A 25134-nucleotide genomic window follows, 5' to 3' on the forward strand; every position below is an offset into this window, starting at 1 on the left:
CTGTTATCTCAGAGCCCTACTGTGCCCAGCGGCAGGAGCGGGCTCGAAGCGAGCCTTTGCAGATCTGAAGCCAACCCTCCGCAGGGTCAAACTCTAGGCAACAACACCAAATGAAAATTTTGTCCTACGGGACTTCCCGGGGAGGGCCCTTCCCATTGACGCTCTCCGTCCCCCTGCGAAGCCGCTGAATGTTTCTATTGGTTGATCAAGATGCCAATCGCCGAGGCGGGCTTTCCATTGGCTTCAGAGCGGGCGCTCCGAGGCTAGAGGGAAGGAGAAGGGATCAGGAGCGGGAGCTGAGGGAAAAGAGGTCGGTCCGGGTCTGGACGCTGTCGCTGCTCGCCCGAGGTCTGCAGGCCGGGCTGCGGCTCAGTCCTCGGCTCCTGGGCACAGTCTACGAGGCTCCGCCGGGCCAGCGTGGGAGAGTCGCAGGCGGCGGTCGCCGCATCATGTCAACCAAGGACGAGCGGGCCAGGGAGATCCTGAGGGGCTTCAAACTGTATCCTCCCGGGAGCGGGGCTGGGCCGGGAGGACTTGGGAGGCGGCCGCTCGCTGAGGAGACCGGCTGGGGGCCGGCCGCGCCAGGTGGGCACCCGAGGAGAGGGCGGCGGGAACGGAAAAAAGGAACGCCGTCCCAGGCCGCCGGCGGGACCGGGCGCGGGAGGCGGGGAAAGGGGCGTCCGGAGGGAGGGAGGGGAGTTTGATGGGGGCCCCGTGGGTAGAGGCGGAGGAGCCGCGGAATTGGGCTGAGAGAGGGGCCGGGCGTCGGAGACAGGTGTCAGGAGGCGCGCTTGGGTCCGAGAAGAGAGGCCGGGAAGGGGCTGCGGCCCGCAGGGGAGGGCCGAGGGGGCGCGGTGGGCTGGCCTCGAAGCCTAGCTGCCTCTTTGGCGGGAAGCCCACCAGGGCAGCAGGGAAAAGTGACTTGGAGCGAGTGACCTTGTGTGGGACAAATGCAGGCGCTGGTGTTGAACTCTCTCGGGTTCTCCCCTCCTACCCCCAACCCCGGTCTTGTTTCCACGACTTCTCTTGCTCACTTGTGGCTCTTTCCAGGGTTGGAGCGGAGGAAGGTGGGGAGTGAGAAGTCCGAGGTGGACCTCATCTTAACTCTGTCTTGGCCCTTGGAGGCACTGGACGGTCGCTGCTTCTCCCTCAGCTCCTCAGTTTTCTTTCCAGCGAAATGAGAACCCTAAATTTGTGCGTGCGAAGCCTTGAGGAGTTATTATGGTTTTGCACTGGGACTCCTGGCAAAGGTGTCTGCTCCCTCGATTTTGTGTGGTTAACGCGTAGACATGGTGGAGCTGTCCAGCAATTATTTGATGACGTTGGGGACACGGTAGCATTTAGCAGGATATCGAAATCATTGCCTCAGGCCTGTGGTGGTGCCGCGGGTGCAACCTTCTCCCCTTCCGTAGTGAAGCTTTGTGTTTTAATAGAATGTTAATCTGTGACCATATGATGCAGATGAAAAAACGCAATCTCGTTCATTCCAGTCTTACATTTTCCTGCTGACCTTAATCTCTTCTTACATCCTATGGCTACAATATGGAACACTCTTAAATTCGTCTCTCAGTGAGGATGTAGGGTTCCTCTCCTGGAGGTTTCGTCAAGCACCGTTCTCTGAGCTGCCAGTGTGTTTCCACAGTGTCCATTTCACCCCTGCAAATTTTAATTGCTTTGTCATAATCAGAAACCAAGTTGGTAGTAAGTTTTAGAACACAACAGCAAAAAAGTTACAGGAAGTTTTGGATGTACAAATGAAACTTTTCAAATGGAAGCTGACCTGCTGTGCTTTTTTTTTTTAAGGGAAGGCCTTTAAAAAAGGCCTTTACATACTGCCATTCATGATGAACTTTCAGTACTTTTATGCAGTGATGTTTAGTAACAGCCTCTTTTATAGCTCCATGTACCTTCCCGTGTTTCTCTTCATAATAGTGCCTATAAGTAGATAGGCATGGCTGAAGTAGTAGAAAAGCTATGACATGGATTTTATTTTTCCCTTAAGTAATTTATATTATTACTTAACGTTTATGCTGTAAACAGTAAACTGGAGACTATGGAGAATTGAGAGATTTCACAAGCCATGTTTTTGTCTGGAGTTAACATTGTTGCTGAAAGTAAGAGTCTTTTTAATGGCTTTTGAACACCCCAAAAAGGGAAAGTTTGAGCTTCTCACCTTCAGTCTTGTCTCTTGAACCTTGTTCAAGAGAAACTTTGGCTCTTGAGAAAGAGGCTAAGGGACAAATATGGAAAAGAATAGAAAGCAGAATCTGTGTCGTTTAGTGCATCAAGAAACAGGTTTTCAGGGAAAATTTGACCTGGGCTGATTAAATCACAAGGGGAGCAGCCACCAAAAAACAATTAGCATGGGAGCAAAGGAATGCTCATCCTCTGGTGGCCTTTATTGGCATCTGAGAATTAAGAGAGAAAAGGAAAGGAGTTCTAGGATTTGTTACTACCTTCAGGAGAAAATAAAATTAACATTTTAGTAAGAAACTACCTGACTATTGTCCACCTTTTATTGCATAACTTGTTTTTCTGAACTTTCACAGCATCTGTTTCTGAAGAGTTTTTACTACAAAAAGAAATCGCCATTTTATTCTTCTACCAACAATGTTGATAATCCTCATTTGCCACATTGACTATGTTGGTCTTTTTTATTTTTGTCAGTTTGAACAACAGATGACATCTTGTTTTAATTTGTATTTCCCTGATGCCTAGATCCCTGGAGAGGTCATATAGGACAGTGGTTCGGTGCTATACTGGCCTGTAGAGCTATACTCTCAGCATTGGAATTCTAGCCCTGCACTCTGGTTGTGTGTCCCTGAGCAGCTTCTTTAACTGCTGCCACAATTTTCTCCACTGTAAAAAGGGATAAAAATAACACCTTATCTCCTAGGGTTGTTGGGAGGATTAAATGAGTTGATATCTAAAACACGTAGCCAAGCTCCTGATGCCTAGTAATCATTATGTATTAGCTATTATGGTTGTCGTCGTTGTTAGTAGAGAAGTCACGGAATCTTCTGTTTGGCCATTTCTTTTTCTTCGTGAATTGCTTGTTGATATTGAATTGTTTATTTTTCTTACTGCTTTGTAGGTGTTCTTTCTTGTAGTATCAATCCTTTGCCTGTATTGTACGTTGCACATCTTTTCTCTCAATGTATTGCTTGTCTGTTTTTTGTTGAACAGAAATTTTAAATTATCACTTCAAATTCATCAGTATTATTCATGTGGCTTCTGAATTTTGTGTCTCCTTTAAGAAGACCTTCCTTATCTTCAGGTTAATTTAATAGCCTTTGTTTTTTTCTCTTTGTAATGTTTAGCTCTTTAATCCATCTGAAATGTATTTACACAGATGGTATGTGGTAGAAATCTAACTTCCTTTACTCTTTGGATAGCCAGTTGCCCACTACTGTTTACTAAGTAGTTAGGCCATCCTTTCCCCTCTGTTTTGAAAGCTATCTTTGGTGTCAAATACTCAGCCTTCATAAGACATGGGTTTATTTTTGGAATATTTCTGTTTCATCGGTCTGTTTATCTCTTCCCATTCCTTTCCTGTACACATTAGTTCAATTATTATAGTTTTATAGTATGATTTAGTACAGTTTACAATAGGATTGATATGTCATGAACAGAGTTATGTGTTTGAAGTCATATTATAAGTTCCTTGTAAATATTCATGCCCTTTTTATACAAATAGAAGCTTGCCCATATGCCCATAATAGATACTCAGTAAGTATGAATAACATACTTCATAAATCAGGGATAGTCTTTGTGTCTGAGAGAATTCAACATAAACTTTTGTATTTGTCATAAGTCTTTTCAAAAATAAAATATTAAAAAAAATTTTTTTTTTTTTTGGCCACACGGGCTTGTGGGATCTCAGTTCCCTGACCAGGGATCAAACCTGTGCCCCCTGCAGTGGAAGCTCGGAGCCCTAACCACTGGACCGCCAGGGAATTCCCAAGATTTCTTTTTCACATCATCTCCACCCCACTGCTTTTAGCTCATACACATTAAGAGTCTTACATTTCTTTCTTGTTTGTTAAAAACATAACATTTTGTAGTTATAAACTAAAGTTGTGAATGAAATATTACTTGAGGAACAAATATGATTCTCCTGCAAAGTTTTGAATTTGAGTATTTTAAGTAGCTGATATGGAGATTTTGTTTGTAAATCCTGTGTTCCCCATTTCATTCATTCAACAAAGGTCTTTCGGGAGACTTCTGAACAGGCACTGTGCGCTTAAAGGACATCAAAATGAATGAGTCACAAACCCTTATTTCCAGAAGTCTAACCATCTTTGTATCTGTTTAGAGGGGATATCTTCAAAAGCAATGCATTTTTTAAAATAGTATTGAATTTTTCTTTTACAAACTCCAGCTACCTAGAAATGACCTTTGTTAATATTTCAATATAGCCTTCTGATGTACCTAATGTTTAATGTGTTTCCTTTTATTAAAATGGAATCATAAGTATTATTTTGAAACTTTTAAACTTAATAAATTTACTACGTTCATAATTTTCGAAGATAGTTGCTTTCAGTTGCTTTCAGTGACGTAGATTTGTCACTAAAAGTCTTCTTATACTAGTTTTCTAGTATAGGCTGTAATGCCCTGTTCAGCCTGTTCAAATTACTTTTTCCTCAACATAAGTCCATAATTTTACTAAATTGATACCAAGAAACTGACACATTGCCATAAGAAAGGATTATGCTTTTATGATTTCATTATTTTTGATCCATCTGGAATTTGCTTGGGTATAAGGTATGAAGCAGATTTAATTTTTTTAAAGATTAGCTAATTGTCTCCATTTCTTTCTTTACTTATACTCCAGATATTAATATAATATCCAGAATATAAGTGACTGCCTGCAAATCAATAAGATAAATATTTAACTCAAAATAGGCAAAGGATATGAACAAATAGTTCACAGAAGAAAGATGCAAATGACCAATGAATAAATTCAGAGATGTTCAACCCTATTAAAATAACAGACTATCCCTTTTTTCCCAATTGACTGACAAAAATTTAAAAGACTGATAATATTCAGTGTTGACAACTATTGTGGAAAAGGGATGCTTCATTTGCTGTGTGTGTGTGTGTGTGTGTGTGTGTGTGTATGTGTGTGTGAGAGAGAGAGAGAGACCTTTATGGAAGGTAATTGATATCTATCAAAAGTTTACGTGTAAGTGCAGTAAAGCTGAGAGCTGTCATCAGCGGACTCTAGGTTCAGACTTTATTACCCGCACCACTGTGACCCGAGGCAGAGCACTCAAACTCTGAACCTCACTATCCATTTCATTTCTTTAGAGGGCTGATATGAGGATTAAATGAGACTGCATATAAAATGCTTAGTACGGTGCCCCGCACACAGCAATAAATGTTAACTGCTGTATTTTTTTTTATTAATACTTAATATTATTAACGATAATAATAGCGTTAATATTTCTGTAAAACCACTTATTTTTCTGAGGTATAACCAATGACTTCATGCTATCATTCTCTTTCTAACTGAGCAACTGTAATATCTGTTTTGCCTCTGAAGAAATTAATCAATTGAGAAGCATTGTTGTGTACCTAGTGTTTAGCTTGTTTTCTAGCAACTAATCACATTCCAATTTATGGCAGGTGAGCAAAAAAAGAACCAGTTTGGCTCAGAAGGTTTCTGAAAGCACCTTTCACTTGTGTTCTTGCATTTCCTCTCCATAGTTTGCTCCTGGATCTCCCACATTCTCTTTCTCACAGCACCTTGATCTTTAACTTTACCTCCAGTCAAAAATAGTTGGCTTTACATCTTCTATTCACTTAGATTTCCTTGTTAAGAATAGTAGACTGTTGAACTTTTCTTGAATGTCAGTATTGCCTAAGAGGTGCCTTGGCCAAGTGTTAAAAATGAGTCTGGGGTTTATAATTCCTAAAATATAGTTTTTATCTTATCAACTCAAATTTTGGGAAAGCAACCAAAACATACCACCCATACAGCCAATAAATACACAGATTGTGTTGATCACAGATTGTCTAGTAATAGACTTCATGTAGATTGTGATCAATAGTTTGTTCTCCAGAATCCTCCTGCATGGGCTCCGAGAAGTTGTTATCGTTATCCTGAATGGATTAAATGACTATAATGTCCTATTGATTTTGTTATTTAGGATTTTTAAACAGGAATTGCTGCTTTTGCATTTGGGGGAGGAATTTGGAATATAATTAGATACTTAGAGTCTTCTTCAGACCTTCTAAATTTCTTTCCAGGATTGTGTTTCTAGTGAAATATTATATTAACCTCTGGAAAAATGAAACAGAATATGGTAAGACTCTCATGGAAAATTCTGGTTGTATCATCACTATATTTGGTAAAGGACTGTCAATAGGGCTGAGGTTTGCCAGCTCTAGGTTCTTATTAGGCTTGACCTCACTTTTGCCTCACAGGCTTCACTTGTCAGCACTCTGCATCCACAAATCCCCATGTTAGAGGAGGCCTTGACTTCTTAAAGTATGGACCTGTCCCTATTCCTGAGCTTTAGCATCCTAGGAAGATATTGTAAAGGCAAGGCCATCTTTCTGGTAATCTGACTGTTCCAAGCATTGCTTGAATGCTTAAAACTCAAATTATCAAGATTTTAGGAGCAACATTCTTCTTTTGCTTTTGATCTGCTGATAATTTTGAAGCTGAGAGGAAAAGCAAATATATTTTCTTATAGTCCAACATCCATAAAGATCTCAGTGGATTGGACTAAATAAGCACGCTGTTTATAGAGGAATTTGCTTAGGCTGCTGTGTGGGGGAGGGGTACAGCAAAGTGGAACTGGTCCAGAGGAGAGGCACTTGAAACATGTCAGTACAATAACTGGAGAACTGAGGAGGATTAACCTGAAGATGAGTTGGGCAAAGGATATGAGTATTCTAAAGTTTAAAAAACTGTTCTAGGGGCTTCCCTGGTGGCACAGCGGTCAAGAATCCGCTTGCCAATGCAGGGGACACGGGTTAGAGCCCTGGTCCAGGAAGATCCCACATGTCGCGGAGCAACTAAGCCCGTGCACCACAACTACTGAAGCCTGTGCTCTGCAACAAGAGAAGACACCGCAATGAGAAGCCTGCTCACCGCAACAAAGAGTAGCCCCCACTCGCCTCAACTAGAGAAAGCCCACGCGCAGCAATGAAGACCCAATGCAGCCAAAAAAAAAAAAAAATCTGTCTAAAGAAGAAAAAGTAAATGTGTTCTGTGTGGCTCTCAGAGGATACAAGGTTAGAAGTTACAGGGGACAGAGTTTAGCCCAGTTTTAATAATTAGAGTTACCTGAAGAAAAAAATTGTTTCAGAAAATATTTTAAGCACCAGATGGATGCCTGTCCATCAGGAGTATTGCAGAAGGAAATTATGTATGCATCAGATAAGGCATTAGAGTAGATAAACTCCAGAAGGACTCAAATCCTTTCAACACTGCAATTCTTTGATTTGGTGACAACCTTTCTTAGTTAACAAGGACTCTTTTCAGCAATATTTCTATTAAGGTATGTACTACACCTAAAATAGGCAAAACATTTTTTTGTGTGATTTGATATAATTAAAACATGATATTGTTTCCTTTTTGTTTTTCAGACAACTCTTTTTAGATTAATACTACTCAGTATTAATGATGTATTTTGTTTAGTGCATTGCGGATCCACTGATTTCAAAGTTAGGGAGAGCAATTTTTGCCTCTGAATTTGGATAAAGTCTAGAGAACTAAACATAAATAGCTCTAATATAAATAACACTTTAAATATAGCCACAAGAAGAAAGGGGATAGCCTAATAATATTTGACATTCTTGTAGTCTTTTTCAGTTTTTCAAGGCACTTTCACATATTATTACAATATTACAACTCTACACATTATTATCCATACTTTATAAATGGGGGAAATAAGGATTGACAAGGTTGTCACTCAGATGAAGTCAGAACCTTAATTTAAACCTTGGTTTGTCTTTCTACAAACTACTGTTTTCTGTAGTATACCGTGATTCCTCTCTGGAGAATTTATTTTTGTTACCGTATTACCGATTTGGAGTTTAAAATTTTTCCTCAGTGTTTAAGTCACAGATTTATTTTTCACTTGAACATTATTCTCTTCAATAGTGATCACATCCCCTATATTCTTCTTTGTTTTTCCTCACCTCTCAGATACAGAGGGCAGGATTTAGCTTGGGATAAGGAAGAATTTTCTAACAATTAGCGTTAGCTGAAAAAAAGACATTTTCCAGAAACTATTGAAGCAGCATGTATTTTTCTGCTAGGACTGCCACAACAAAATACCAAAATACAGCAGACATTTATTTCTCAACAGTTCTGGAGGCTAGGAAGTCCAAAATCAAGGTACTGACTGATTTGATTCCTGGCTTACAGATGTCCGCCTTCTCCCTGTGTCCTCACATGGTAGAGAGTGGATGCGCAAATTGTAGGAGTCATAACTATTATACCATGTGTGGCACCGCTACCTGTCTGACTGTTCTACTTGGAAAGGGTGGTTCATAGATCACTGCAAGGAAAAGAAAAAAAATTTTTAAGGGACTAAATGTGAGAATCAAGCCTGATCACTTACTTTCATGGAATAAGAAGTAAGAGATTTAAAAGCCTTTGCTTTTGAGCCACCTTCTGTGAGAAGGATAAAGGCAGAGGCCTTACTGCTGCCGCTTATCTGGTGGTTCATTCAGACATGTGTTAACAGGGTCTATAAGTGCCAGGTAATTTGCTAAACCCAAGAGATACGAAATGATAAGCCAGTTTCTATATCCAAAGAACTTTTATGAGGGAGGGAGGGAGAGACAGAGACAGAGATGTTAACAATCAAAATATAGTGTGATTAGTGCCTAGTAGTATGAAGTACTGTGGAACCTCAGAAGTAATGTGGGACCTGCTGCTGGAGGTGTTCTGGAAGACTTCAGAATTGTCATTTTAATCGCAGCTTGGATGATGAGTAGCTGTTGAGCAGTTTAATTTTAAAGATACTGGGAGGACTTCCCTGGTGGCGCAGTGGTTAAGAATCCACCTGCCAACACAGGGGACACGGGTTCGATCCCTGGCCCAGGAAGATCCCGCATGCTGCGGAGCAACTAAGCCCGTGCGCCACAACTACTGAGCCTGCGCTCTAGAGCCCGCGAACCACAACTGCTGAGCCCATGTGCCACAACTATTGAAGCCTGCACGCCTAGAGCCCATGCTCCACAACAAGAGAAGCTACCGCAATGAGAAGCCCGCGCACCGCAACGAAGAGTAGCCCCAGCTCGCCACAACTAGAGAAAGCCAGCGTGCAGCAACGAAGACCCAACACAGCCAAACATAAATACATACATACATACATACATACATACATAAGTAAAAATAAAGATACTGGGGAGTAAGAGAGGAAGGAAGGTGATGGCATGAAAAATGAGGGAAGAGAGGGTTTCAGAGGGGAGTTGGAGTCAAGAATGAGGAAGAATGAGGATCAAAAACAAGTCCTTGAAATTGCTGGAAATTTCATTCACTCATTGAATATTTGAGACTACTGAAAGTCCCATAATACCTTGTAGGTCACTGGTGATCTTTTTGAGAATAGCAGATTTTGAGAATAGTAGCTATTTGGGGAAACAAATTAACTATCGTTTGCCAAGATTAAAAAATGGATACTAGATGAGGAAATAAATTCAGCAAGAATAGATTACTCTTCCAAGAAATCTGGTGACTTGAGAAAGCAGAGATTAGAGGAGTAGGTAGAGAGATTTTACTAAAGGATGGAAGTCACTTATTTAAGCTTATCCAGCTTTGTGCAAGTTGCTTAACACCTGTAAAACAAAGATGCTTGCTCTGTCTGCCTTACAGAGGTGTTACGAAATTTGAGTGGAATAATATATGCCAACTAACTTTAAAAACTATAGCTCTATAGCTGTATTATGCTTACTATAACATTGTTAAAGTTATTTATTTTTGTTTTGAAGTGCAGGGTTGCTTTCTATTTTGCAAATTTGTAGGTTTCAGGTTTCGGGGTGTTGATAAAGCCAGAGTCTTAGTGATCCTTTTTTTTTTACTCCAGATTAGACATCTGAAGCCTTTTTCACAATTCTGGGAAGTAATTATGGCTGTTGGAGTGATAGCAAAATAAGCCCCCTAGGGCTTCCCTGGTGGCGCAGTGGTTGAGAATCCGCCTGCCGATGCAGGGGACACGGGTTCGTGCCCCAGTCCGGGAAGATCCCACATGCCGCGGAGCGGCTAGGCCTGTGAGCCATGGCTGCTGAGCCTGCGCGTCCGTAGCCTGTGCTCCGCAATGGGAGAGGCCACAACAGTGAGAGGCCCGTGTACCGCCAAAAAAAAAAAAAAAAAAAAAGCCCCCTACATGACACGTATGTCCCATTTGAAAGCCAAAATCATCTTTGGCTTTGCTTTTTTTTTTTTTTTAAAGATGGTTGTAATTTGAGGAAGTTGATTTCTCAGTACTGTAGCATTTTTAAAGCTAGGTAAAATTCAGGATCTCCGAATGTGGATTTCGATAGGATTTAAGGCAATATCCCCATTCCTCTGAATAATGTATAAGAAACAGTTGCTGATCCTTTTGGGAATGCACCTCAGGAAAGTGCCTTTTGTTATCTCTTCTTCGATCAGGTGGTTCTGGGAAGCAAATAAAAATGCAAAGGGAGTCTCTATGAACCTCTTTGGTTATGTCTATTCTAGTTTGTTTCTGAGCAGTTTCAGGCACATAACTGCACATATATCAGTAGAATAATAGACCTACTAGAAAAAGAAAGGTTTGTTTCACTGTTTGACTTTGCTAGTGAGAGGACTGTGTTATGTTTCAAATAGCGATCTTTTTCTCATTACTAAATTTCTTGCCTCCACTGGTTCCCAGACCAGTTTGAATTTTGATTGTATGCTTTCCAAGCATAGTACCTCTGCCAGGGCCAGAGTATCATTTCACAGGCATATCACCACTGACTACAGTGCTGCATATTATGTGTCAAGGATACTGAAACCAGGTTTCTCAGGGATCCGTTTATATTTTCTCACCTTGTCCCCATAAATAGGAAAAGTACCACAGGGAAAAATCACTGGGAACTTATTGGTCAAAGAAAGATGTTTAACTGCCCATCAATTAGAACTGGTTCTTAAAATATACTAAAAAATAGGATGCTCTGTATAACCAATGCTAGTGCAGGAGGAGCCTAAGAGGAGGGCTTTGATATTTAAGAATTAATGAAAGTGGGAGTAGGAGAAGGAAGTGAGTTCAGAGAGTGAACAAGGAAGAGAGAGTTTGAGAGGGGAGAGATCATAAAGGCAGAGTGTTAAAGGACAGCGAACAAGAGCAAAAAGAAAAAAACACAACCAAAAACTAGGTAAGCAGAGCCAAGGAAGGCATTCCTATGATGAAAATGTTCGGGATACCACTAAACAGAAACTCCCTTTGTTTACTGCTGGTCATTGCAGCTGCTTCCACCCCAGAGGAATGAGAGGGGGAAGTTTTTCTTCATGCCTGTGACCTTGGTATTGGAGCTTTGCCTCCTATTACTCAGGTCTGCCATAGTAGACATTAGCATATGTCATTTGTGCTTAGTCAGCCATTCTGCCTGAAAATTCTAGCCACCTTGAAACTCCTCAGACTACAGGTAATGAGCCACATGCCCATGTATAATTTACAGGTACTCTGCCAAGTCGTGAATCCAACTTCAGAATGGGCTTTTAAACTCGAATGTGTTTTTACCTGCAATTTAGCTTCCTGACTTAACTGTTCTCCTTAAGGAGAATGGGGGTTTTTTGGTTTGTTGCTTTTTGGTTTTCGCTGAGCTCCATCTCTAATCTGGCCTTTCCATAGCCTGCTGAACCCTGAATGAGCAGCTCTCCTTGTTTGGCTTCTAGACACTCTTCAGTGAGCCTTGATTTCTGGTTGCTCAGCCTGAATGAGAATTCTAATCAGCCCCTCTGACTCGCTCTCTGATGCTCAGTGTGGTTCAACACATATTTGAGAGGCAATTATGTGCTGAGCACTGAGAAGAGAAGGATAAATAATATAGTACCAATGGAATTTGACTTGCAGACTTATATGCATGGTACGTTCTGATAAGTACTGTGACGCAAGTATAAACAAGTGTACAGGTGCACTGAGGAGGATTCAAAACTTTGCCTCAGGGTGTACCAGGGAACGTAATCAGAGAGGTTGACATAGCACTGGGTCCTTAAGGAGAGTACTGGAGGGTGGAATGCCCATTCTGGTGGGAGCGGAGCAGCGGCCTGCTAAATACTCAAGCAAAAGAAGATACTGTCTTTGGGAAGTAGAGCAATTAGGGATGGCTGGAGGATAGGCTGTGCCTAGGAGCTAGGGTAGGAGGTGACTGGAGAATGCAAAGGATGGCAGAGACTAGACTTGGTGTCTTCCTCCCTCCAGTAAACCTTGAGTTACCCTCTTAACTTCTTCACTCCAGACTTATAGCTGTTCATTATACCTGCTACCCTCCTGGTTGCCTGTTGATTTCCTGTTCTTTATTAAATTGTCCTTTCTACTTGACCTACCTTCCTATCTCACCCTTCTCCATTCTTCTTTTAACATATTATTAACTTACAACCTTTTTTAAAAATCAGTATTCCCAAACCTATTTACAAAGCCTGAACTTATATGTTCCTCAGAAATGTGTGTGTCTGAGGATGGAAGGATTTTTTTTTTTTTGGACAGTCACATAGGATTAACCGTGCCCATGTCAAGCAAGAGCAGAGGTCTTTCTGTCCTCTAGAACAATGCTTCTTAAACTATTACTGGTAGCAAACCAGGTTTTTACTTCTAATCCTTTACAGACTGATATTTTTATAAAATAACTAAAATGAATTATTAGAAAAATGACATAGAAAATAAAAGTCAAAAATTTTATTATTAGAATCAACATTCAAATTACTCTGCTAAATTGCTATTAAAATTTTTAAATACTTGTCACATATATGCACTACCAAATGTAAAATAGATAGCTAGTGGGAAGCAGCCTCATAGCACAGGAAGATCAGCTCAGTGCTTTGTGACCACCTAGAGGGGTGGGAGGGAAACGCAAGAAGGAGGGGTTATGGGGATATATGTATACGTATAGCTGACTCACTTTGTTATACAGCAGAAACTAACACACCATTGTAAAGCAATTATACTCCAATAAAGATGTTAAAAAATAAAATTTAATTTAAAATAAATAAATAAATAGTTGTTGCAAACTGGTAACCAATGCCTTCACAAACCAGCACCAGTCTGTGGACCATATTTTCAGTAACACATCTGTAGAATCCCCAGTACAACGTGTGCCTGATACACAGTAGAATTCAGTGCATGTTTGGGGAATAAATATGTGGATGAGATGGTTAGCGTGATTATAGTATAGGAGGGGAAAAATGATAGTGGCAGCTCTCTTTGGAGAGTTGAAGGGAAATGATTTAGTGAGAAAGTAAAGAGTACTCTAGAAATGTTACCCTCCATGTAAAATAAACTTTTTGTCATCACTCTCAGAGCATTGTTCCTTTGGCTCTCTAGTGAGGCAAGTATGTACTAGTAAATCACCTGTGTGAATTTATGAGAAATATTAGTTTTGATCTTGCCAAAAAATATAAAAGTTACTCTGAATGTTTGCAGAAAAAATGTCAACCTGCTTATCTGAACTAGGTTTTAGGAGCAATTCTACAGTTGGCAAGGATTGATTTCAAATACTAACCCCTGCTCTTTAAATGAAAGTATTTCTCTGTGTTACAATGTGAACCATACTGCCAGATGCTTTCCCTGCCTGAGATTTTCTCATTTCCTTTTGCATGTTCTCAGAAGATTAGCTGAACAGGATAAGAAGTCTTTATATCAAAAACTTTGTAGTAAACAAGACTTCTATGTCAATTAAGGTAATTTCAGATTGCCTATAACACTGCAAATTTTCAGTACTTAAAAGCAAATTGTAAGGTCTTGAATCCCTTTCAAATAAGGAATTCATGGCATCATTCAGGGAATAGAAAAGCAAGAGGTGTACTTTTTAGTATTTGAACACATAGCTGCATTTCAAGGAGATCATTAATTTGAAATATTTAATTAATTGAATGCAACTTATAACAGGGAAGTTTTATTATCATAAACAGAGTTTTGTTTCCATTGTGGATCAGTAAATTCAGCCCTCCATATTCGTGGGTTCCACATCCTGGGGTTCAACTGCATATCAAAAATATTCAGGAAAAAAAATTCCAGAAAGTTCCAAAAAGCAAAACTTGAATTTGCCATGCCAGTAACTATTTACATAGCGTTTACATTGTATTAGGTATTATAAATATTCTAGAGATGATTTAAAGTATGCGGGAGGATGTGCATAGGTTGTATGCAAATACTATGCCATTTTATAAATAAGGGTCTTGAGCATCCACAGATTATAGTATGACAGGGGTCCTAGAACCAACCCCCCGCAGACACTGAGGGACAACTGTACAGCATCAGTAACTCAATACGTAGTCCTTATTCTCTACTAACCATATCCCAAGAGAACATTGTTAGGAGGGGCAAAAGGACAATTTCTGTGGAATATTTGGGGATCTGCCTGCCTTTCTCATCCTCTCATCAGTTTCCTCAGCTCTTCTAGCACTGGAGGCCTGTCCTCACAAAGATACCCAGCACCTTGCAGCTGCCTGAAGCCACTTCTTTCCAAGAGTATGTAGTGTGGACAGGCCTCTGCCTGATTGTGAGCTATGTTTACTAGCTGTGAGTTCCTGAGAAAGGTGTTTAACTTCTGAGAGCAGCAGTAGTGTTTCATGTGAGTGTCATTATTAAGTGAGATAAGATTGAAAAATAGAAAAGAGAGGGGCTCTTAGGACAGTGCTTAGCATGTGCATTGAATGTGGGTACTCAGATATTAATTCTTTTACCCTGCCTCCTCTTTCTTTGAAAGACCAGCTTTAAGCGATTAATGTAGCCAGATGCCAGATAAGGCTGGAAATATTCACCTTTTCCCTGGCCTTGTGTCTGCAGTTATCAAGTTGAACAAGACTGCTAGGAAGCTAGCTCTGAGAAAGGCAAGAGTTAGGACTTTCTTTATCTGTCTGCACTGGTAATGAATCATAGATTAAGAATTATTTGACCTTTACAGCATTGTTAGGCTACTATAATCAGTGGGGTTTCCCTTAGCCTTTGGAGATTTTATAGAAACTCAGAAGAGAGACAAGAACCTCAATCTGAAACTGATTTCCCCCAATCCTGACTGGACTGGATTGTCCAGCAATACCCCTTATCATTTGAATGTAGAAGAGACCAACCCCTCAACTAGTACTAGATCTGTTATCTGGACATTCTTGTGCCTTTATTGATTTTATATAGTTAGGGTGGTTCAGTAATTTCTGGAAAGCTTGCCTAAGCTAAAAAAAAATTGTGTCTCTAGGCACAGAGCCTATCATCTGCAAATATGTCATCTATCCATCAAGGATATGTAAAAGATCAAGAATCAGGGACCCCCAAAAGTAAATGAGTTCTGACCTGTGGAATACACTAACAGCATTATCTGAGCTGGCGTTCCACACCAGAAGGCATCCTGTATTCTGCAGTGTTTGAAGTGCCTTTCTAGCCTCGTGTCCTGGAAGAACTGCTTGTCCTGTACCACAAGCTTAGGGATCATGACTTACTCTTCTTCTGTCCCCCAGTCTTGAGTGTAGTTTCTCCCTGGTACAGACTGGGCATGCAGGAGGCCTGTTTATGTCATATAAATGTTAAGAGAATGGTTGTTGAAATCAGGTACTCAAAAACCAACTTTATGACTTATTGGTTTTGTGACCTTTAAGCATGGTACTTGCCATCCCTAAACCACAGATACCTCATCCATACAAGGGCTATAATAATAATACCTATTTCATAGGGTTGTGAGGATTAATTTAGTTGTGGATAAAGCACTTAGCCAGTATCTGGCACTCAACACATGTTAACTATCACCATTATACAGTAAATAAGTGCTGAATATAAGGATCAGTGGGACTATTATGGTTGTGCGTGATTCTGCCAAAGATTCTTACATCCAAGAGATGTGTAACATGAATCATCTGGCATCAGAATTCTTTCATTTCTTGGTAAAGTCTTCCCCTTTAGTTTCTTCTGTTTATTTAAACAGAGGTTTTCTCAGATATGGCCCATTTGATAATGTCTGATAAAGTGTACCAGCTGATTCATATAATGCCCCAGATAATTTTATATGAAAGTTTTCCTATTTTATTGGTTTTAGAAATTATTTTGAAGGAATAACAGTCTGATGGTGACTTATGAATACTTTTATATTAAATACTTTGTCATTCTAAAAAATATGCTAAACATTTCTAATTTCCATGGGAAAGCCCTCAGGGAAAAAAAAATCCCTCCGCCGCCTTTTTGTTACATCTCTAGTGAAGTTTAGAAATTCGAAGAAGAGTATTGCCAAGAAGCTGCAAAGAGACCCCATGTTTGAGCTTCCCATGTTCTTTCTGCACACAAAGAGAAGCATTTGGGCAAATAGTCCACTGTTTGTTGTTGGTTCCTAAAGCACTGCCAGGGGAGACTTACGCTCCTGGGGTCTCTTATGTCCCGGAGGGAGATGATGGAGGATGATTATTGATCTACACCAACTTCAGTTTATTAGCTGTACTGGTTCCCAAACATGTTTTTGACAATGAAATATTCTGCAGGTCCTCTTGTGGTGTTTCTCTATCCATTTCCAGCACGGCAGCCAAAGATTTTATTTTTTCCATAACAATTTTTTACACATTTGATTTTTTTTTCTCATACTGCCCACCTCTCTTGTCTTCTAAGCTTGCTTGCCCTCCTTTGTGCACACAAACTATATAAGCTCCAACGACTGTTTTCCCCTGAAAAATGTAGTTATTCCAAACTTTCTTTCAGTCCCCTAAAATCTTATTTCCTAGAAACATCTTTTTCTCCTCATGTCAATTCTTTGTTCATCCGCTGTAGATTACCCCTCCCTGTCTGGTGGCATAGAATATGGGCTTCAGTGGCTATAATTTTTTCTTTCCATTCTTTAAAAGAGTTTTCTTTCCCAGAACCCTACAGCTACTCAGAGTATGGTCCCTGAGCCAGTGCAGAATCTCAGGTCCTATCCTGAACCAGAATCTATATTTTGACAAGATCCCCACATGATTTGTATGCACATGAAAGTTTAAGATTTACTGCTGTAAATCATATTTTACTCAGAAGGGGGAAAGCTGGCAAGTAGTGGTTCTCAACCCTGGCTGTTCAGTGGAATCACCTGGGGAACTTTGAAAAATACTGATGCCTAGGTACCATCTTCAAAGATGCTAGTTTAATTGGTCTGGGGGGTGGTCCAGAAATTGGGAATTTTAAACGTTCCCCAGGCAATTCTAATACGCAGCCATGGTTAAGAACCACTCTAGTGCATGAATCTTAAAATTTGCCCTAGTTTCCTAGAATAGCATTATATGTAAATCAGTGCAAAACTAATGACTAAGTAAAAGACTATGTTTTTTATATTTATTGGGAGGACATATATATACACATAGAAAAAATTGGAAATATAAACACTAAAATACTAAATGGTAACCTCTGGTTTATAGGATTACAGCTATTGTTTTTTTGTCCTCTATTTTCCAGACTTTCTATAATAGCCATGAATTCTTTTGGTAAAAAATCCTCATATGTGTATATATACTTTGTAACAAATGTGATCACATTATATGTATTTTGTAAACCTCCTCATTTAAAAAAAATGTTTATCCTTTTTCACACATCAGTATATTACAAATATTTTCTCATATCATTAAATATCATTTACATAGGCTTTTATATTGTTTAAAGTGAATCTTGACCCAGGATGACTGGATTTTTACTTAAAAGATACGTTTATATACTGACTAGAGTCTTTTGAGAGACTGACTGTTTAACTCTTGGAAACCTTTAGTGCTTGGAAGCTTTCCTTGTCCACAGAAGGGAAGATGTTTAAATGGAGATGTCAGAACTGCGGTGAGGTCAGATCAGACCTTCCCAGAGGCTTTTGCAACTGTCATCAATTGAGTACCAGCATTTTTCTGAGCACTTAAACATAACACATAGAACTTGACTTTACCATCCCAGAAGATGCTGTAGCCTAGGGAATCCTTAATGATGTTTGTCTCGCAACCTATGTGTCCTATTGGAGGGCATTATATTTCTGAACTTCCTCTTCAAATCGTTTTTGGTTTAGTTGGAATTGTGCTTCAAGACAACTAATATCTATTACAGTTTGAGTTTCCTCTGCATTAATGTGTACATTTTGATATGAAGAGCTGGAATATCCTTTGAGCAACATCTTGAAAACATCAGTGGTGTATAGTTGGCCAGGCTATGTTGTAATTAAAGAGAGTCAAGTACCTCTTTTTTCCTGAACTTGGAAATAAATACCAGTCCTCCAGCTTCAAAAAAAAATGATCTGCCTTTTCCTCTTGGCTGTTCTATTCCTGACCCAGTCCAGTTGCATTGTATGGGAAAGGAATAATTTTGCTACTGGTCTCTTTACGATCAGAAGAAAGGAGATACATTCTACAGTTGGGGAACCTTTTAAAAGATGCACAGTAGCTGACTCTGCAGGGGAAGAGTTCTGCTTGTCATCTTTTTTACTTCATTTAACCTTTTCTCTACCAGAATCTATATATAAAAGGTTCAGAAATGTACAGTTTTTAATTTCAGAGAAATAGGCTTAATGTTTTATTCACAGATTTGTAGTTCTGACTAACAGAGCTTTTAAACTTAGCAGTTCTTCTGAGGAGAAAGATTCCACAACACTTCACAACCTAAAGACTTCAGGAGCTGTACCTACTGACTAAGGTCATGAGGGGATGTGTGTTCCTTTGAGTAGTGTTTGATCTGAGTTTGTGCCTAACCTGAGACAGGAGTGCTATCGACCTTGGCTATCTTGCCTGGTTATGCAAATCAGGAAGAGAGGCGACACCTGGGTATGGCACAGTATTGAAAGATGATACAAGTTAGTGAGTGGATATTCAGCTTTGGAGGCATGTTTTAGACACTGATACTTATCTTATCTCGCAAGACCTGATCACAAGCAAGCCAAAGACGATACTTTGTACAAGCCTCCATTATAGATAGTACTTCTCACATTGCATTGTAATTATTCTTTTACCTGGTGGTTTTCCCTACCTGGAGGAGAACTCCAGAGAGCATGTACAGAGTCATGTCTTATTAATCATAGTATATCCTAGCCCTGAGCCTAACACTCATAAATGTTCAGTAAATGTTAGGCACATGAAATGTCCAGTCAGCCATGTTATAATCCAAAACCCTTTGGTCGTTCAAATGTGGGTTAACTTTTTTTTTTTTTTTTAACCAATTGTAAGTTGATCATTACTTCACACCAGTAACTGTTTAACAACTGTATAGTAGATGACTATTCTGGACATTCTGGAGGGAAAATAAAGAGGAAATAATTAGGAAAACTTCTATCTAAAATTACATCAAAATTTGGGGATTCGAATTTTAGACCACATTTATTTATGTTCAGAATGGCATTGTGTTTTGGAGGATGTGCATATACTGCACTATGTGTCATTATAGTACCTTAACTCTTAAATAAGATATGAAAACACAAATTAAGAAAAGAATATTTCCCTGGCCACTGATGTTAGTATATAAGGTAAATTAAATAGATGAGACACATGTTTGATGTTTGGATGCCTAGCAAAATTATTGCACAAAAGCATTATTTTGACTTCTTAGCTATTAGTCAGAAACACTGTAGTATTCAGCTTAGAATTTGTTCATCCTGAGTAATTGGTTTTTTTGGGTTTTTTGGTCATGCCATGAGGCTTATAGGATATTAGTTCCCCAACCAGGGTTGAACCTGGGGCCAAGGCAGTGAAAGCACTGAGTCCTAACCACTGGACCGCCAGGGGACTTCCCGAGTACTTGTTTTTTTATTTTTTAAAAACGAAATATATGATTGAGATTAGTGTAGAATAAATATATGTTATACTACATATTGAACTATGTTTCAATATGTACCAAATTGCTATTTCAAATTAGTTCCTAACACTATAAGAGAAAATTCAACAAGAAAAAAAGTGTATTTACTAAAGGAATATTACTAAAGGAATATTCTATACAAAAGAGCAATTTTTTTTTTTTTTTTTTTTTTGCGGTACGCTGGCCTTTCACTGTTGTGGCCTTTCCCGTTGCAGAGCACAGGCTCCGGACGCGCAGACTCAGCGGCCATGGCTCACGGGCCCAGCCACTCCGTGGCATGTGGGATCTTCCTGGACCGGGGCACGAACCCGTGTCCCCTGCATCGGCAGGTGGACTCTCAACCACTGCACCACCAGGGAAGCCCAGAGCAATTTCTTTATAAACTTAGAAGGTGGCTTAGTAGAGCAAGACCTGGGTTCTAATCTGTCTATGCTTCTCACTAGCTGTAAGGCTTTAAGTGCCTGTTAATGTCTCTGAGGCTGTTTCTTCATCTTTAAAATGGGTGTGATACCTGCTTCAAGAGGGTCAGCTGAGATAATAGGTATAAAAGTGATTTATGAACTTTAAGGTACTACGCAAATGAATGATGGATTTCATTGATGGCCTTAGTAGATTTGATAGCCTAATTCTGTATTTTTTTATTATTATTAAAGTAATGGTTCAGAAAACATTAGGGTGGAAGGTGGATTTGGCATGAGAAATTACTACTAAGCTTTTCCTATATCTAAAGAGTTCATATGCAAACCAACCCTTTTTTGTCATTTATAAAATAAAACTTCAAAAAAAAGGTAGAACAGGTTGTGTTAGACTCTCCCGCTCGTGTTTTTTAAATTTTTTTCTAAGTTTATTGAGATAGAATTGATATATAATATGTTTTGGTGTTTTTATTGAAGTATAGTTGATTTACAAAGTTGTGTTAGTTTCAGGTGTATATATTCTTTTTCAGATTCTTTTCTATTATAGGTTATTACAAGATGTTGAATATAGTTCCCTGTGCTATACAATAGGTCCTTGTTGTTTATCTCTTTTATATATAGTAGTGTGTATATGTTAATCCCAAACTCCCAATTTATCCCTCCTGCCATGTGTTTTTTTGTTTTTCAGAATAGATCCAGACCAAGAATATTTTAACTTTCTGCTAGATCCTTTCTAGTCCTACAGATTCCTTTTCCACATACTTACCAAGTGTCTCTCTGATTCTTTTCTGGATTTTTGCTTTTTGAAACATTTTATGACCCTTTCATTAATTTTGAAGGCTTTTTCTGATATCTCTATAGTTCTTTTTAAAGTACGTATTTAATAGCTTTATTAAGATACAATTCACGCATTTAAAATGTACAATTCAGTGGTTTTTAGTGTATTCACAGTGTTGTGCAACCATCAACACAATCACTTTTGGAACATTTCATCACCCTGAAAGAAACCCCTGTACCCGTTAGCAGGCATCCCCCATTTCCTCTACCCTCCCACCCCAGCTCTAGGAAACCATTAGTCTACCTTCTGTCTCTATAGATTTGACTATTCTGGATATTTCATGTAAGTGGGACCAAAGAATATTTAGTCTTTTGTGTCTAGCTTCTTTCACTTAAGATATTGTTTTCAAGGTTCATCCATGTTGTAGCATGTATCAGTACTTAATTCCATTTTAATTCCAAATAGTAGTCCATTGTGTGGTTATACTACATTTTGTTTATCCATTCATCAGTTGATGAACATTTGGGTTGTCTTCACTTTTTTTGGTTATTATGAGTAATGCTGCTATGAACATTCATGTACAAGTTGTTGTGTGAACATATGTTTTCATTTCTCTTAGGCATATACCTAGGAGTGGAATAGCTGGGCCGTATGGTAACTCTGTTTAACCTTCTGAGAAACTGCCAGACTCTTCCAAAGTGGCTGCACCATTTTACATTTCCAACAGCAGTATATGAGGGTTCCAACTTCTCTACATCATCATCCACACTATGTCTTCCTGAGAATACTTTCCTAGAGGGTATAAAGTAGTATCTCGTTGTGGTTTTAATATGCATTTCCCTGATGACTAATGATGTTGAACATCTTTTCATGTGCTTTTGGCTATTTGTATATTTTCTTTTTTTTTTGAATTTCTTTTTTTAATAAATTTTTTTTGTTGTTACTCATTTATTTTTGGCTGCGTTGGGTCTTTGTTGCTGCGCGCGGGCTTTCTCTGCTTGCGGCGCACGGGGGCTACCCTTCATTGCGGTGTGCGGGCTTCTCATTGCGGTGGCTTCTCTTGTTGTGGAGCACAGGCTCTAGGCATGCAGGCTTCAGTAATTGTGGCTCGCAGGCTCTAGAGCACAGGCTCAGTAGTTGTGGCACACGGGCTTAGTTGCTCCATGGCATGTGGAATCTTCCCGGACCAGGGATCGAACCCTGCATTGTCAGGCGGATTCTCAACCACTGCACCACCAGGGAAGCCCCTTTTTTTAAAAATTTTATTTTATTTATTTTTTTATACAGCAGGTTCATATTAGTTATCTATTTTATACATATTAGTGTATATATGTCAATCGCAACCTCCCAATTCATCCCACCACCCCCACCCCGCCACTTTCCCCCCGTGGTGTCCATACGTTTGTTCTCTACATCTGTGTCTCTATTTCTGCCCTGCAAACCAGTTCATCTGCACCATTTTTCTAGGTTCCACATATATGTGTTAATATACGATATTTGTTTTTCTCCTTCTGACTTACTTTACTCTGTACGACAGTCTCTAGATCCATCCACGTCTCTACAAATGACCCAATTTCGTTCCCTTTTATGGCTGAGTAATATTCCATTGTACATATGTACCACATCTTCTTTATCCATTTGTCTGTCGATGGGCATTTAGGTTGCTTCCATGACCTGGCTATTGTAAATTGTGCTGCAGTGAACATTTGGGGTGCATGTGTCTTTTTGAATTATGGTTTTCTCTGGGTATATGCCCAGTAGTGGGATTGCTGGGTCATATGGTAGTTCTATTTTTAGTTTTTTTAAGGAACCTCCATACTGTTCTCCATAGTGGCTGTATCAATTTACATTCCCACCAACAGTGCAAGAAGGTTCCCTTTTCTCCATATTTGTATATTTTCTTTGGAGAAATGTCTGTTCTGATTCTTGTCCATTTTTTAATTGGGTTATTTGTCTTATTATTGAGTTGTAAGAGTTCTTTATAAATTCTGGATACAATTCCCTTATCAGATTTATGATTTGCAAATATTTTCTCCCACTCTTTGGGTTGTTTTTCCGTTTTCTTTTTTTTTTTAATACTTATTAATTATTTATTTGTTTTTATTTTTGGCTGCGATGGATCTTAGTTGCGGCACACGGGATCTTTGTTGAGGCATGCAGGATCTTTCCTTGCGGCATGTGGGCTCTTCGTTGGGGCCCGTGGGCTCCTCTCTAATTGTGGCGCATGGGTTCCAGAGCGCATGGGCTCTGTAGTTTGCAGCATGCAGGCTCTCTAGTTGAGACGCACGAGCTCAGTAGTTGTGGCACACGGGCTTAGTTGCCCTGCAGCACGTGGGATCTTAGTTCCCTGACAGGGGATCGAACCCACGTCCCCTGCATTGGAAGGTGGATTCTTTACCACTGGACCACCAGGGAAGTCCCTTGTTTTTGCATTTTCTTAATGGTTTCCTTTGAAGCATAAGAGTTTTTAACTTTGATGAAGTTCAGTTTATTTTTTCTTTTGTCACTTGTGTTTTTCTAGTCTGTCATATCTAAGAAGGCTTTAACTAGCCCAAGGTCACAAAGAGTTACTCCTATATTTTTTCTAAGAGTTTTATAATTTTAACTCTTACATTTGGACCTATGATCCACTTTGAGTTAATTTTTATGTATGGTGTGAGAGTTGGGGGTCAAACTTTATTATTTTTTTTGCATGTAGATAGCCCATTATCCCAACACCATCTGTTGAAAAGACTATTCTTTCTCCCATTGAATTGTCTTGGCACCCTTGTTGAAAATCATTTGACCATAAATGTGAGGTTTATTTATGGACTCTCAGTTCTAGTCCATTGATATATATGTCTATCCTTATGCCAGTACCACACCATCTTGATTACTGTAGCTTTGTAGCAAGTTTTGAAATCAGGAGGTGTGATTTGTCCAACTTTGTTTTCTTTCTCAAGATTGTTTGGCTACTCTGAGTCCCTTGATGTCCATATGAATTTTAGAATCAGTCTTTCGATTTCTGCAAAAAAAGCCAGCTGGGATTTTGATAGTGATCAAGTTGAATTTGGGAAATATTGCCATCTTAACGATATTTGAACAGTCCTCATAATTCTCTTTTGACCTACAGGAGAGAATAACAAAAAGCATTGTAGAGAAAAAAGTTCTTTGCCCTCCTTCCACAAGCAAAGAGCCTCTGAGCAGAATTTGACAAGTGGATGAATGAAGGGCGAAACCTCAGAACCCCTGTTGGTCGTCCATCAATCCCAGTCTCCCAACTCAGGGAGTTAACATACACTGAGCCTTAGCTCAGTGTATGTTAACTCTCCGAGACATGAGAAGTCTGCTTTTTGTTGTTGTTGTTTTGTTGTATGGCTGTTGGTTTCTTTTGTCTGGTTGTTTTAGAGGAGTTCTTTAACCTTTATCAGCCAAAACAGTTTTATCTTTAGTTAGGGAGATAAAATTTGCAGGTTTCACTCAGAGGAAATGCTTTTTCACAGTCTGGAAACTATAGGCTCCTAAAGAGGCCTAATGTGTAATGATTCCACTGGAAATCAGTTTGTAAACATAATTATAGTATCAGTTAATATAATGGTTCATTTTTGTCTTTCTTCAATTCTTACCAAAAAAGAAAAAAGAAATTCTAATTGCATGTACTGGCACTGTCATCGGAGTGAAGAATAAATTAATAGTGAGGTCTGTCCTTCCCTTGCCCTTTAGGGTTTTGTCTTTCTGACTCTTAAGACTCACACTCTTTTAAACGTTACCTTTGGGAGAAGTTGGCCTCTTCTGTACTCAGAAGGCTTGGCTCTTTCTATTAAGAGCCTCTCTTCTTTTCTCCTCAGAAAGGGTGCTTTTTGCTGATGGAAACCTGGTTTTTGTTCTTGATGCCTTATGGCGTGATTTCTGACTCTGGAAATGATCTTCCTCTCTTCTTGTAACAAAACATGGGGCTGCTAGTATGCTTTCTTTCTGAAAGTCAAAGGGTCATGGTGGTCCCTGGAGGAAAGCC

General features: G+C 39.5%; 1 protein-coding gene across 1 annotated transcript in view; it reads left to right on the forward strand.

Annotated features, from left to right (window-relative positions):
* The first annotated feature begins 251 nt into the window (after positions 1-251).
* Positions 252-25134, forward strand: part of PDE6D (phosphodiesterase 6D) — a 56044-nt gene continuing 31161 nt past the window's right edge. Inside the window, exon 1 of the mRNA XM_022567961.2 lies at positions 252-499. Within this exon, the coding sequence (XP_022423669.1) occupies positions 450-499 (50 nt within the window). The 5' untranslated portion in view covers positions 252-449. The remainder of the gene's footprint in view (positions 500-25134) is intronic.

The sequence above is a fragment of the Delphinapterus leucas genome, chromosome 8, assembly GCF_059928025.1.
Source record: "Delphinapterus leucas isolate spDelLeu-1000000601 "Yukka" chromosome 8, BTC_Dleu_Yukka2, whole genome shotgun sequence".
In the NCBI taxonomy this organism is placed as follows: Eukaryota; Metazoa; Chordata; class Mammalia; order Artiodactyla; family Monodontidae; genus Delphinapterus; species Delphinapterus leucas.